The following is a 12,539-nucleotide window of genomic DNA, read 5'->3' as shown; positions in this document are numbered from 1 at the left end:
ATTAATATTATATTCTGTGTCTGTGTGGGTGTGCACCGGTGCGTGTGCGTGCGTGTATTGACATTCAAGTCCAGACACTTATTTTTGGGATGGTACGAATTAAATGACAAGTTAATGAATCTTCATCTTTCTAATAATTCAAAGAAATAAGGTATAAGGAATAACCAATGAGCTATACTTCACACATGCATACAAACCTAGTTGAATGATTGAGTGACCCAACGAGTAATCAAATAATCGATTAGTTAATTGGTTAATGGTTAACTAATTGATTAATAATAATAAAAGAAGTGAAAGAGAACCCGTGTGTATGTTTAATGTTGGTACAATGACCCACCCGATTAGTGTGTGTTTGTGTGAATTTTACTAGTTGTTTAGCAAAAGTTGTATAAAAGTGAGTTGCTCGGAAGGTCCACAAAGCAGAAGTGTTGCCACTCAACATAGAGCAGAGAACTGAAATGCAATTATCGAAATATAGAGTCTTGTTCCCTAAAAAGCAAATGCCTAGAGAAAAGTATTATATACCAGCAACAAATATAAAGGGATTACAGAGCACTCCTTCAAGTGTTACTGCACCAGCACATTGGTTTGTTCCTTGATTGCACTTGGAAAACATCGGTGCACTTTCAAAGAGCATTTGGAAATCGAGAGACAAAAGCATTCCATTGGCAGCGTTAGATAAAGCATAGGCGTTTAAGAACATATCAAAGTCCTGCAACTTCTGTCTCAGAGAGAAACTCTATACATTGTTCCATAAAAACAAAACAAAACTAAATGCAATTTGCTAACACATACGTAAACTCTTTCTTGAGAATTTCAATAACTTCTCTCTCATTCTGATGCAAGGTGGACGATAAGCGACGTCCAGCCTGGGGCGTGCGCGGCCAACTGACAGAAACGAAGTTGCGATCCAGATGCATACATACATACATACATACATACATACATACATACACTATATATTTGGAGCGTAAGTTCAAATCATTTGAGCACTACTAAGTGTTTTTTATATTGAGCATTTCTGATCTTATCTGTTGACTTTCTCTCTCTCTTTCTCTCTCTCTCTCTCTCGCTATATAGTCTTGTTCCTTAAAAAAGCATATATATATATATATATATATATATATATATATATATATATATGCATGTGTGTACTGGTTTAATTTGGTTCTCATTCAAGAACCAGCAAAAGTGTGGCAGTATGATAGAATGATGCACAATCTGAAGACCTAAAAGCTGTAGTTAGCAACAGATCGTGCAAAATACTGGTGACATCTGAGAAGTAACTTTTATTTAATATACAATGTGGAAGCATATATGAACGTAATACTGTGTACGCAGCGTAAAGTTTGTACCTAGAGGACGCAGTGGGAGATCTGGCAGATTGACAGAGAACCAAGATAGTTGCAGCGGAGTAGAAGTAGTTGCCATGCTTTTGAAGTAAAATCCTTCAGCTTCCCAGATGATTCACTAAATATAGTTGTTGTTGTGGTTAATTAGCTCCAAATGAGGATGGCAGATTGAATATTCAGAGCGTTGGACAAAACTGTTTGCGGTAGTTCTAGCTTTTATATTCTGAGTTCAAATCTCACCGAGGTCAAATTTGCCTTTCAGTCTTCCGGGGTCGATAAAATAAAATACCAGTCATATGCACAGGCGTAGCAGTGTGGTTAAGAAACTTGCTTCTTAATCGTGTGGCTTTGGGTTCAGTCCCACTGCGTTGCATATTGGGTGTCTTCTACTCTAGACCCGGGCTGACCAAAGCGTTGTGAGTGGACTTGGAATACAGAAACTGAAAGCTCTGTGTGTGTTCCCAATCACTGCTCGACAACCGGTATTGTGTTGTTTACGTCTCCGTAACTTAGCGGTTCGGCAAAAAAGAGCTTAAAAAAAGTGCTGGAGTCGATTTGTCAGACAAAAGTCTTCAAAGTGGTGCCCCAGCACGGTCACAATCCAGTGACTGAAACAAGTAAAAAGTAAAAGATACAAGTCAAATATTGATGCTGATGTAATTAACTGTTCCCTGCCCTTAAAATTCTGGTTTTGTGCTTCAACGAAATTTCCATTCAGCTCTAATTCAACCCTGATAGATCTATCTGTATTTACTCATACAGGGTTGAGTAAGTAGATCTACGAATAAAGACGTTCCTACCTAAATATCTGCGTGTAGGTCTGAATTTTCCCAATGTTTCATTCTTTAAGATGAAAGGGTATAATTTGAGGGAGATTTGTCTACTATTTCTTACAAGTCGAGTGATAGAGTACAGTGTGTCTCTCATTGATTCACTACTAAAAGTGGCCATCCTCTGCTTCCTAACTGGCTGCAGTGAATGTACATTCAAAATGGTACAAAAAGAAAGCATACATGTGAGCGTTGTAATGAGAATATATTGCAAAAATATAGATGTAACGTGAAAGGTTAACTCTTCAAGTTTCTACTGACAGTCACAAATATTCAATGTGAGTGTCACTTGCCACACAGCAGACATGTATACGGTAGTCAAGTTCTTTCAACACGCATGCCCAGCATAGTATGGTCAGGTGAGTTGACTGCGTCGCCGATCTGCTGTTTTAACTCTTGTGAGTCTTATGGAAGTGGGGATATGAACACCTTATCTTTCAGATATTCCTAAAGGAAAAGTTGCAAGGCGTTAGGTCAGGGGACAAACCATCAATGTCAAATTATGTCAGCACGGCCAGTCTAGAGTTCTGGTAGATACGTACGTGTCACTGCCAACTTGGCGGGGCCCCGTCATGCTGCATAATGAAGTCGAGTGCCTCTTCTTCTAACCGGGGTAACAACCGAATGGACAGCATTGTACCATTCAGTTTGAATTACCCAATAAAATAGCTCGAGTAAGAAGTGTGTAGGGAAAATATCAGGGTTGTTTTGTTTTAACACAGGTCAAAAAGTATTCCAGCTATAAGCATCCTATCGCTTTGAAACATTTTAGCCCTTTCCAATATTTCAAGGGCTTCTAATAAATTATCCATGTGTCCTTTGCTTTCTTAAGATAGTATGTTGTGATTTAAAGCACATTGGCTACTGTTTCTACAATGTCAAACGATCGTGTTGGGATCCCCTTTCTCAGCTCGAGAAAGTAGAAAAAGTGGGTAACAATTTACCAGCGCATGAATGGGCGTATATGTATTTGAATGTAGTATCGCGCACGCGTGTGAGCGTGTGTGTGAGCGTGTGTGTGAGCGTTGTGTGTGTGTGTGTGTATGTATGCGTGTCTGTATGCGTGTGTGTGCGAATGCCTTTGTGTGTGTGTATGTGTGTATGTATGTGTATGTGTGTGTGTGTGTGTGTGTATGTGTGTGTATGTGTGTGTGGTTTTGTGTGGGTATTGAAGTGTGCGCGTGTGTATGTACGTGTGTGAGTCACAGTGGCACTTGTTCAGGAAATTTACGACGTAAAAAACAAGCTGTTTCTGATAAACGCAAATTATAGGCCAAATTACAATAGTTTTCTTTAAGATGTGGCTATACAGTGGAAAGTAGGAAACATGAAAGTTTGGCAAGATAAAAGCATGAAAGATATTTGGTATGTTCAACAGTGTGCGTAAGCGTGTGTGCGGACAAGACAATATGCATTTCATATCGCATTTGTTACAAGCAGCGTGACGTAAACTCGCTTTTTATTTCAGTCTGTCTCAAATTTATCTTAAACTAGTCTGCGGTCAAATTGTATGTAGAAGGTTTCAGTGATTTCCAAATTATTGACTTTATTTTCTTAACGATTTATCTTTCAGTTCCAAATAGTGTCAAGAGGACGCATCGGCAGAGTTGTGAGAACTTATTTTTACTTATTTACTTATTTTTTACTAAAACCCTTTGAACCATCGATGACTTTCCTTCACTGTTATCGATTCTAGGCTGTTTTTCCATGAGAGAAGGCCTTCCTCTTCCAGGTCTTGTTGATTTAGAATTATCATTGCTGCTTCTGTAACTTTGCTTTCTTTCTTGACAGGGTGTTCTCCCTACGCAAACCCATTTTTACCTTTGGGAAGAAACGAGCCGTCATAGTCTTGCCTCTATCCTTTGATCTGTCTAGCATGGGAGGCTTTTGCAAGAGATTGTGTTCCGCTAGCGTAGCTCTTAGGGCCATTGAAGTGTACAAGCTACCACACTACAACAAAGACTGGACCTTGTAGTAGACAAAATGCCTTTCAGTATTTGCTTTCTGCACTATAAGTTCAAATCCACAGAAACGAACAACAATGGCGATGAACAACATACTTGATCTGTATGGACTATGCCAGTTCTTACTAGGTACCCAAATACCGTCATTACAAACCACCTCGGACAAAATATATAAAAACAAACCCCGAAACACAAAACCGAAACACAAAACCGCGCACTTCACATCATTACAAGTCTTACTGTGAAACCAGATACACTTGATCATTAACAAAACGAAATAAAAATGACTTACACTGAAAGATTAACAATGAAAGACTAACATGGGATGAAGGATGCATAGTTTCCGTAACAAATTGAATCAAGTCAGAGCCTGAAACTACACGAAAATACGCTTCCAAACACCTAGAAGCATATACATAATTATTGCGGTGGTAGTGGTGGTGGTGCTGGATCTCCATTGTTCAACAATGAAGATTCAGTTGTTCTATGATTTGTATTGTTGTGTGAATGGGTCAACGTCCTACAGACACCTGTACCCTGAATCTCTGGCAGAATCAGCGTGGCACAGTATATATGAGACAATGCTACATCCCATATGACCATCACTGCATGTTAGAGTGTGTAGTTGGGTCCTCAACAAGACGAGGGTATGATGGTGAGGTCAAGTCGCTCGCTGATTGGCAACGTGTTATAGGCCTTTTCGATCTGAGCTGGCCTGTGGCTATACAGTATCAGCAAAACTTGATACAACATCAACAAAATTTGATATACGTGATATACATGAGTCAACGAGGAAGACTCTACATCAGCACAAATTAATTCATTCTCTTTCTTGTTCCTCTAAGTCAGCTACGCTATTTTTTCTTGTAGAGTAAAAGTGGATAAAAGGTGAAATACATCAAGTCGAAGGGCTGAATGACAACAAAGATTAAGAATCATTGCTTTACGTCAGGCATGGGCAACCTTTTTCCAGATTAAATTTTCTCACCAAAGTCGCGGGCCAGAGCCCTAATTGTAGACTTACAAAATATGTATACAAGTGCTTATACAAGTATTTGCTTTATAATATAAAAAGGATATAAGGGTAAGAACATAACAATTTATTAATATAAAACAAATGTAGTTGAATCAGTAAAATAATTAATTCATTCTCAAAGGGAGAAAATAGCCATGAAACATTATTCTAATGGGATATTTGGCGTTGATGTTTCTTCACCAACATCTCGATGTTTGAAGAAATGCTAGAGGTGGCTACTCTCAAGTTATTTTCAAAATGATTATCAGTTATTCTTGATCTTGCTTTGAATTTAGATTTCATTTTTGAGAACAGCTGCTCACATTTATATATGCTCCCAAAGAGTGACATTTTCTTTCTAGCAAAATCCACGATCAAGGGGAAATTTTCTCTAGGTAGGCTTTTATTAAACTCTATTAGTGAATGATCTCTCATTTCCCGTTTTAAATCTTCATTCCCTTGAAGTTCAATTAATTCCATCTGTAATTCCTCGGGAGCCTGGTTAATATTGATATCAAAAGGCGAAGAAAATATACGTAGATTTGTTTCTTGTGATCTGAAATCTTGAAATCTATTACCGAATTTTTCGTTGATCAATTTTACCTCATCTGCTTAAGAAGTACAATCGTTTTGCCATGAATTGCCAATGTTGGGAAATGGAATGTATTACAATTTCTGAGCTGTCGTTCCAACAGTTGCATTTTGTTTTGAAATGTTTTGATATGACTATACGACTGATGAATGAATTGGTCTTCTTGCAATTTCAAATTAAGCTCATTAAGATATGAAATAAAGTCAACAAGAAAAGCAAGATCACATATCCAGCCATCATCACTCGATTCAGGCATAGACTTTCCTTTCATTTCCATGAATGTAAAAATTTCACTCCTCAGATCATAAAATCGTTTCAACATTTTTCCTTTGCTCAACCTTCGTACCTCACAATAGTAAGTCAAATCTCCATATTCTGCCTCGATATCCTCAAGAAATTCTTTAAACTGGCGGTGATTCAAAGCTCGAGATTTTATAAAATATATACTCGAAACAACCTTAGACATAACATGTTCAAATTTGAGTGACTTGGCTCACAAATTCTCCTGGTGAATTATGCAATGAAAAATGGATAAATCTTTTGTGTCTATATTCATAGAAGCCAATTCCGATCTGATTTTAGAAACTAAGCTTGCTTTACTACCAACCATAGCAGGAGTACCATTTGTTGATAAACCATGAAGGTTCTTGAAATGTAGATTAAATCCAGCCATTAACATTTTCAATTCTTGAAAAATATTTTCCCCAGTGGTAGTATCTTTCATTCCCCAAAGGCTAAGCATTTCTTCTGTGATATTTAAACCTTCATCAATTTCACGTACAAAAACCACAAGTTGGGCTGTATTTGACACGTCAATGCTCTCATCAATAGCTAAGGAAAATACTTAAAATGCGAAGAAAGTCTTTTCAAACCTAATTCTACAAGACAAATTAATATTAGTTTCTACAAGACAAACTAATATTATCGATTTCTCTTTTTTTTTTTTTACCTGAACAAAAAATTTCAGCTACTGCTTGTAGGCATTCTTTTACAAATTCACCATCGGAATAATTTCTCGAATGTTTTGCAATTTTCTCGCTAATGATATAACTAGCACGAATAATATTTTCTGAATCTTCACGTCTCTTGATAAAAATTGTCTGCCGTTCTTTCAAATATTTTATTAAATTTTCAACTTTTTGTTTCCTACGTTGAACTTGAAAACTTCTATAATGAGATGAGTGTTTGGAGATGTAGGGTCTTTTTACATTATATTCTTTAATGACAGAAACTGATTCTGAGCAGAGTAAACACACTGGTTTGTCTTTGATTTGTATGAAAAAAATGATCATTAGTCCACTTTTCTTGGTACACTCGGGATTCGTTATCCTTCGTTTATTCCACAAATGTTTTGTCGTCAATGCTGCATTTCTCTGTATCACATGTTTCAACTTAACTACCATATATACGAACTATGCCATTTAAATCCCGAGCAACGCCGAGTATGTCTGCTAGTAATATATAAAATACTGACCTAAATAACGGCAAAGAATATTTATCCCAATTCAGATAGACGCTAGTCCCTCAAAGGGGAGTAGAAAGGTTGCAGTAAGTAAGCCTATAGTTTCTAAACCCAACTTCCGACAGATAAGCATTCAAAAAAAAAAAAAGATTAAAAGAAAAGGAAAACAAATTAGTGTTTGTGTGTTTAATGGTCCAACTGTTTAGAACTAATTCAGCGATGAGAAAAACACGATATTAATCAGTGACCTATATCATGTTAATTATTCAAGCATGTATGAAAGACAACTCTAGTCATGTTTCGGTCTTATTAGGTCTCCTCATTGATGTATAGTTTTCACCATACTTGTCCCAATAGTTACTCATGACTACTCGCATAACAAAATAGTTTAGTTAGTGTTTCCATTTTTAAGGGAGTGTGCAGTGAAAAATTAATTAGCGATAGCTATTTGGCTGATCAGTAATATCATTCTCATTATTCTAGCAAGTACAGGAGACAAGTCTGGGACTGTACCCGTCTAATTAAATCTTCTCAGCACAGCGTAGACTCGCTGTATTTGCGTATCTATAATACTAGACATTAACCAATATAGTCTTCCTCCCAATATACTTATTTCTAATAAGCCTTTTAATACTTCCTTCATGAATTGTATTAACATTAACTTGACTATTGGCTACACGGATTGATTATCTGAGAAATATATGAAGCAATCTAATGTATGACAGGATACTAAATAGCCTAGATATCTCTCTATAACATGGAAGCGAGAATAGCGGAAATCATCAAGTGCAGCAAGGCGGATATAATCAGAAGTATAGAATTTAACAGAGTGCTTTATTCAAGGGGATTCCATATCTCATCCTACTTCTTTTTGTAATGCTTGTACCCTTGAGCAAAGTTCAAGAAATAGAGACAATATAAGTGGTTATACATTGAAAAAGAGATTACAAATATATATTATATATTGAGGACTCGAACCTGTTTATTTCAAGTAATCAGAATGTTCAGAAAAAGATAAGAATGGAACTTTGGATAAAAAAAAAAATGTTCTAGAGCTACATACTGAAAAATGATAAAAGAGAGGAAAATAGAACATCTGTATTTACTTCAAAGAAGAGGATGAGCTATTAAGGGAATTTCATATTCGAGAACCAAGGAACATAAAAATACTTGTAAATGCTGGAGATGGATCAAATCCAATGAAAGATAATGCTGGAGATGGATCAAATCCAATGAAAGATATAAAAAAAGAATATATTTGGCGTATAAAGTTATTGTGAAGAATTAAATGCCAAAATACACACACATACACACGCACACAGACACGAACACACACACACACACACACACACACACGTACATACAAAAGTAATAATGTCCATTGCTATGCTCGCACCACTCTACTGCGTTAATACTATTAGCTGGAAGATAAATGATATCTTAAGATTGTATACAAATACTAGGAATCTCTTCACTCTTTTGTATACAGAGTACACAAGTCAAAGTCAGATGTCCATCGGCTTTACATAAGCAGATAATTAGGAGGCAGAAGGATTAGTACCAATAAAATAAATACGATGTCAGAGCTACAATGATTTGATTGAAAGTATATCACCGATGAAACAACTAAAAAAGAAAAAGACTGCTGTAAATAGTAGATAACCATATAAAAAATACAGGTGAGTAAGTTTCTGTCTACAAAGACGTGATGAAAGTCCAAGCTAAAGTAAAGTTGGAGGAAATGGCACGAAGTAAATGCAGCGAAAGAAAATATAAAATACCAAGAACTGGAAAAAAACGAGCAGGTGAAAAGGAAACTCCTTGAGAAATAAACACTTTCGTAGTTTTATTCTGCGGGAACATAGCCAATAGCCAAGATTAATTACAAACATCTGGTAAAAGAACAGTCAAACTTAAAGACAACAACAACAACAACAACAACAACAATAATAATAATAATAATAATAATAATAATAATAATAATAATAATAATAATAATAATAATAATAATAATAATAATAATAGGTAAATTCATTAAAACCAAGAATATTAAAGTATATCCAGGTACTGAAATTAGAGAATGAGAACAGAGCCAGTCATGGAGATACTGGTAAGATACAACATATTAAGTGGAAAGGAAAATTTAAAAATTAGAGCAACAGGAAAATGAAACTAATATTAAACACCGAACTATGCTAAAAAAATAAAATAGTAGGTGTAAATATACTAAAAAATAGTACCATAAGCTATAGCTTCAATATGTTCAATCAGAGGTTGATTGAATTGAAGGATTAAGGCTGGAAAATCTAGAAAACTACTGTTTGTTCCAAAGCTAACTCTCTAAAGCCAATGCAGATAGGATATAACTACTTCGTAGATAGGAAGGACAGGCTTGCTGTAGATAGAAAGTTATTACTAAGTATAATACTGATTGACTAGAAATATTTACAAGAATGTAAAGGGAAACTGATTGCATACATGAAGACATACGGAGGAAACAAAAATGTTTTCTCCTTATAGAATCTTTTCTACTCTAGGCACAAGGCCCGACATTTTTTGGGGAGCGGGGGCCAGTCGATTAGATCGACTCCAGTACGCAACTGGTACTTAATTTATCGACCCCGAAAGGATGAAAGGCAAAGTCGAAACAATAAAATTTTTCTAGAACTAGTACACAAAATAGGTGACGAGAGGAACGACGAAAGTGTCTAGAAGGAGATGGTATGCAACTAGGTAGCTCTGTAAAGCGTAGCCAAGTGTAGCATCAGTGCCGGATAGAAGATAATTCGTGAAATGTTGCCTAACAAACTCATGGCTTTCTTCTGGATGGTCTACATTGTTTTGCGTGTGTCAGTAACACTGTTCCAGATGTAGAAACAGTATTCCATTGTGGAAGTATTTTCGTCTCTAAAGATGAAGGCAATTATTGTAATGTTATGTATATGGGATCAACTGGAAATATCAATGATTGTCAGGTCTCACATTTTGTAGTGTGATAAATCAAAAAATTCTCTGTTCATTTCGTATTGAGGAGACATTTGTCTTCAACAGCTGTATGAATGGGTCGTAGCATTTGAGACTGTGTAAGAGTCACTACTGTTGTTGTTGGTGGTGTCGTTCTCTTCCAAATTGCTTATTTGAGTATTCAGGACACTTATTTCAATTAATTGTTCACTATGCTGTATAATTTTTGTCTTCCTGTTGTACATTTAGTTTTCAGTTTTGATTTGCGCTTTGTTTTTTTTAGCCATTATAGTATTTTATCGTGTGGTATAATAATGCGTGGTAGCCGTTTTGGATGTAATAATGTAATGTGTAAATAAAATCTTAAAAGTTTGTGAAATAAACCTCTTTTTTTCTGTTGTATCGAGAACAGTTCGCCTAATGAAATTATGTTTTTTTTTTTTGACAGATACATAGAAAATGCCATTTAGTAGTGCCTGAAATAAACTGAGTTTTGAAGAGAGAATCAAAATGATGTGTTTGCACTGCAAGAACCAAAAATAATGATAATTTCCACAATAGGCGCAAGGCCTGAAATTGTGGGGGAGGGGGCTAGTTAATTACATTCATCGACCCCGAAAGGATGAAAGGCAAAGTTGACCTCGGCGGAATTTGAACTCAGAACGTAAAGATGGGACGAAATACCGCTAAGCATTTCGCCCGGCGTGCTAACAATTCTGCTAACTTGCCACCTTAATAATAATAATAATAATAATAATAATAATAATAATTTCTATTATAGGCACAATGACTAAAATTTATGGGGAAGGGGATAGCCGATTACATCGACCCCAGTATTTCACTGGTACTTAATTTATCGACCTCGAAAGGAGGAAAGGTAAAGTCAACCTCGGTAGAATTTGAACTCAGAACGTAAAGACAGACGAAATGCCGCATGGCATTTTGTCCGGCGCAATAACGATTTTGCCAAGCTCGCCGCCTTAATATAAATAATAATGGTTTCATTTCAGGGAAGGGGAAAAGTCGATTACACATCTCCAGTGTTCAACTGGTATTTATTTTATCGATGTCGATAGGATGACCAGCAAAGTGAACCTCGGCGGAATTTGAACTCATGTTGGAAGAAATGGCGCTAAGCATTTTGTCCGACGCTCTAAAACTTCTGCCAGGTCGCCGCTTTAACGACGACAGCAACAATAATACGATAATGATGATGATCATCATTACCATGATAATGATGATGATGATGGTGATGATGATGAAGATGGTGATGATGACAACAATGGTAATGATGATGAAAGAAGAAGAAGAAGAAGAAGAAGAAGAAGAAGAAGAAGAAGAAGAAAAGGAAGAAGAAGAAAAGGAAGAAGAAGAAGAAGAAGAAGAAGAAGAAGAAGAAGAAGAAGAAGAAGAAGAAGAATAAAAAGAAGAAGAAGAAGAAGAAGAAGAAGAAGAAGAAGAAGAAGAAGAGGTGATGAGAAAGCTTTGGGGTTTTGCACTAACTTCCCACAAAAAAGCTTTGCAACTAAACAAAAGGTGAATATTAACTGAATGATGAGCAAAAAGTAATTATTTTTATCATTTCATTTGCGGCTGCACTTAAATACACTATTAATATAATCGTTTGGAAAATAAATGAACCGAAAATATAGGAAAACAAGTAAAAAAAAAATCCTATGCATCTGAGAATCAGTATTACGCAGCTACACAGGAGAAAGATGCATTCGAATAGAAAATTACTATTTAATAAACACCGGTTTATTAAATAGGAATGCACCGGTTGTTTGAGAACAAACTTTAATGGACCATAAATAGAAGACGACCTAACGTAATGTTACGCGACATGTGCCAAATATTAACTTACTCATTTCTTTTCTGACGTATCGACGACTTCAGTGTGACAGATTCTAATCTGATAGAGGAAATGAAGAAGCACCCCATGCTTGTGATTCAGCCTGCTGATTACAGTGATTTGGTGATCGTCGGTTTCTTGAATATGACTGGGTCTTTCCTGTTTAGGGTTGGGAAAGATGTTGTGGAGATCTCTAGCTATAATGCGTCCTCTGTGATTAACAAAGAAATTAATAAGTGGTAAGACGTTGCCAGGACAGTCGTGTCCGCCGAGCCGATACAGGACGTCATCAACAAAATCCCAGCTAGAAGATGAGAGCCATTGCTTCGCAGCTCAAAGTGGCAGAATCCACTATCAGCGGTGTGGTGCACGATGATATCATCAATATGTTGTATACAATGAGGACAGTACAGTTCGTGTTCTGCAAAATTCGGGAAAAAGAAAACGTATGATCATGTGGCCTCAAACATCAGCTTCCTAGCTCTCCTGATTTGAAATTCCGTAACTG

The 12,539-nt window shown here is 36.3% G+C and overlaps 2 protein-coding genes across 2 annotated transcripts; both read right to left on the bottom strand.

Moving 5' to 3' along the window:
• Positions 1-5,760: 5,760 nt before the first annotated feature.
• On the bottom strand, positions 5,761-6,219 carry LOC149135008 (general transcription factor II-I repeat domain-containing protein 2-like). Its single transcript, XM_089353458.1, has one exon. The coding sequence runs from the start codon at positions 6,217-6,219 to the stop codon at positions 5,761-5,763; it is 459 nt and encodes a 152-aa protein (XP_089209584.1).
• Positions 6,220-6,246: 27 nt separating this feature from the next.
• Positions 6,247-7,156, bottom strand: LOC106876876 (general transcription factor II-I repeat domain-containing protein 2). Its single transcript, XM_014925616.1, has 2 exons — positions 6,703-7,156; positions 6,247-6,596 (listed from the first exon to the last, which is right to left on the bottom strand). Exons 1-2 carry the CDS (start codon positions 7,154-7,156, stop codon positions 6,247-6,249), a joined length of 804 nt encoding a protein of 267 aa, XP_014781102.1.
• Between the last annotated feature and the right edge of the window lie 5,383 nt (positions 7,157-12,539).

The sequence above is a fragment of the Octopus bimaculoides genome, chromosome 6 (assembly GCF_046866305.1).
Source record: "Octopus bimaculoides isolate indiv1 chromosome 6, ASM4686630v1, whole genome shotgun sequence".
Taxonomy (NCBI): Eukaryota; Metazoa; Mollusca; class Cephalopoda; order Octopoda; family Octopodidae; genus Octopus; species Octopus bimaculoides.
This window is presented reverse-complemented; position numbering and strand designations above follow the sequence as displayed.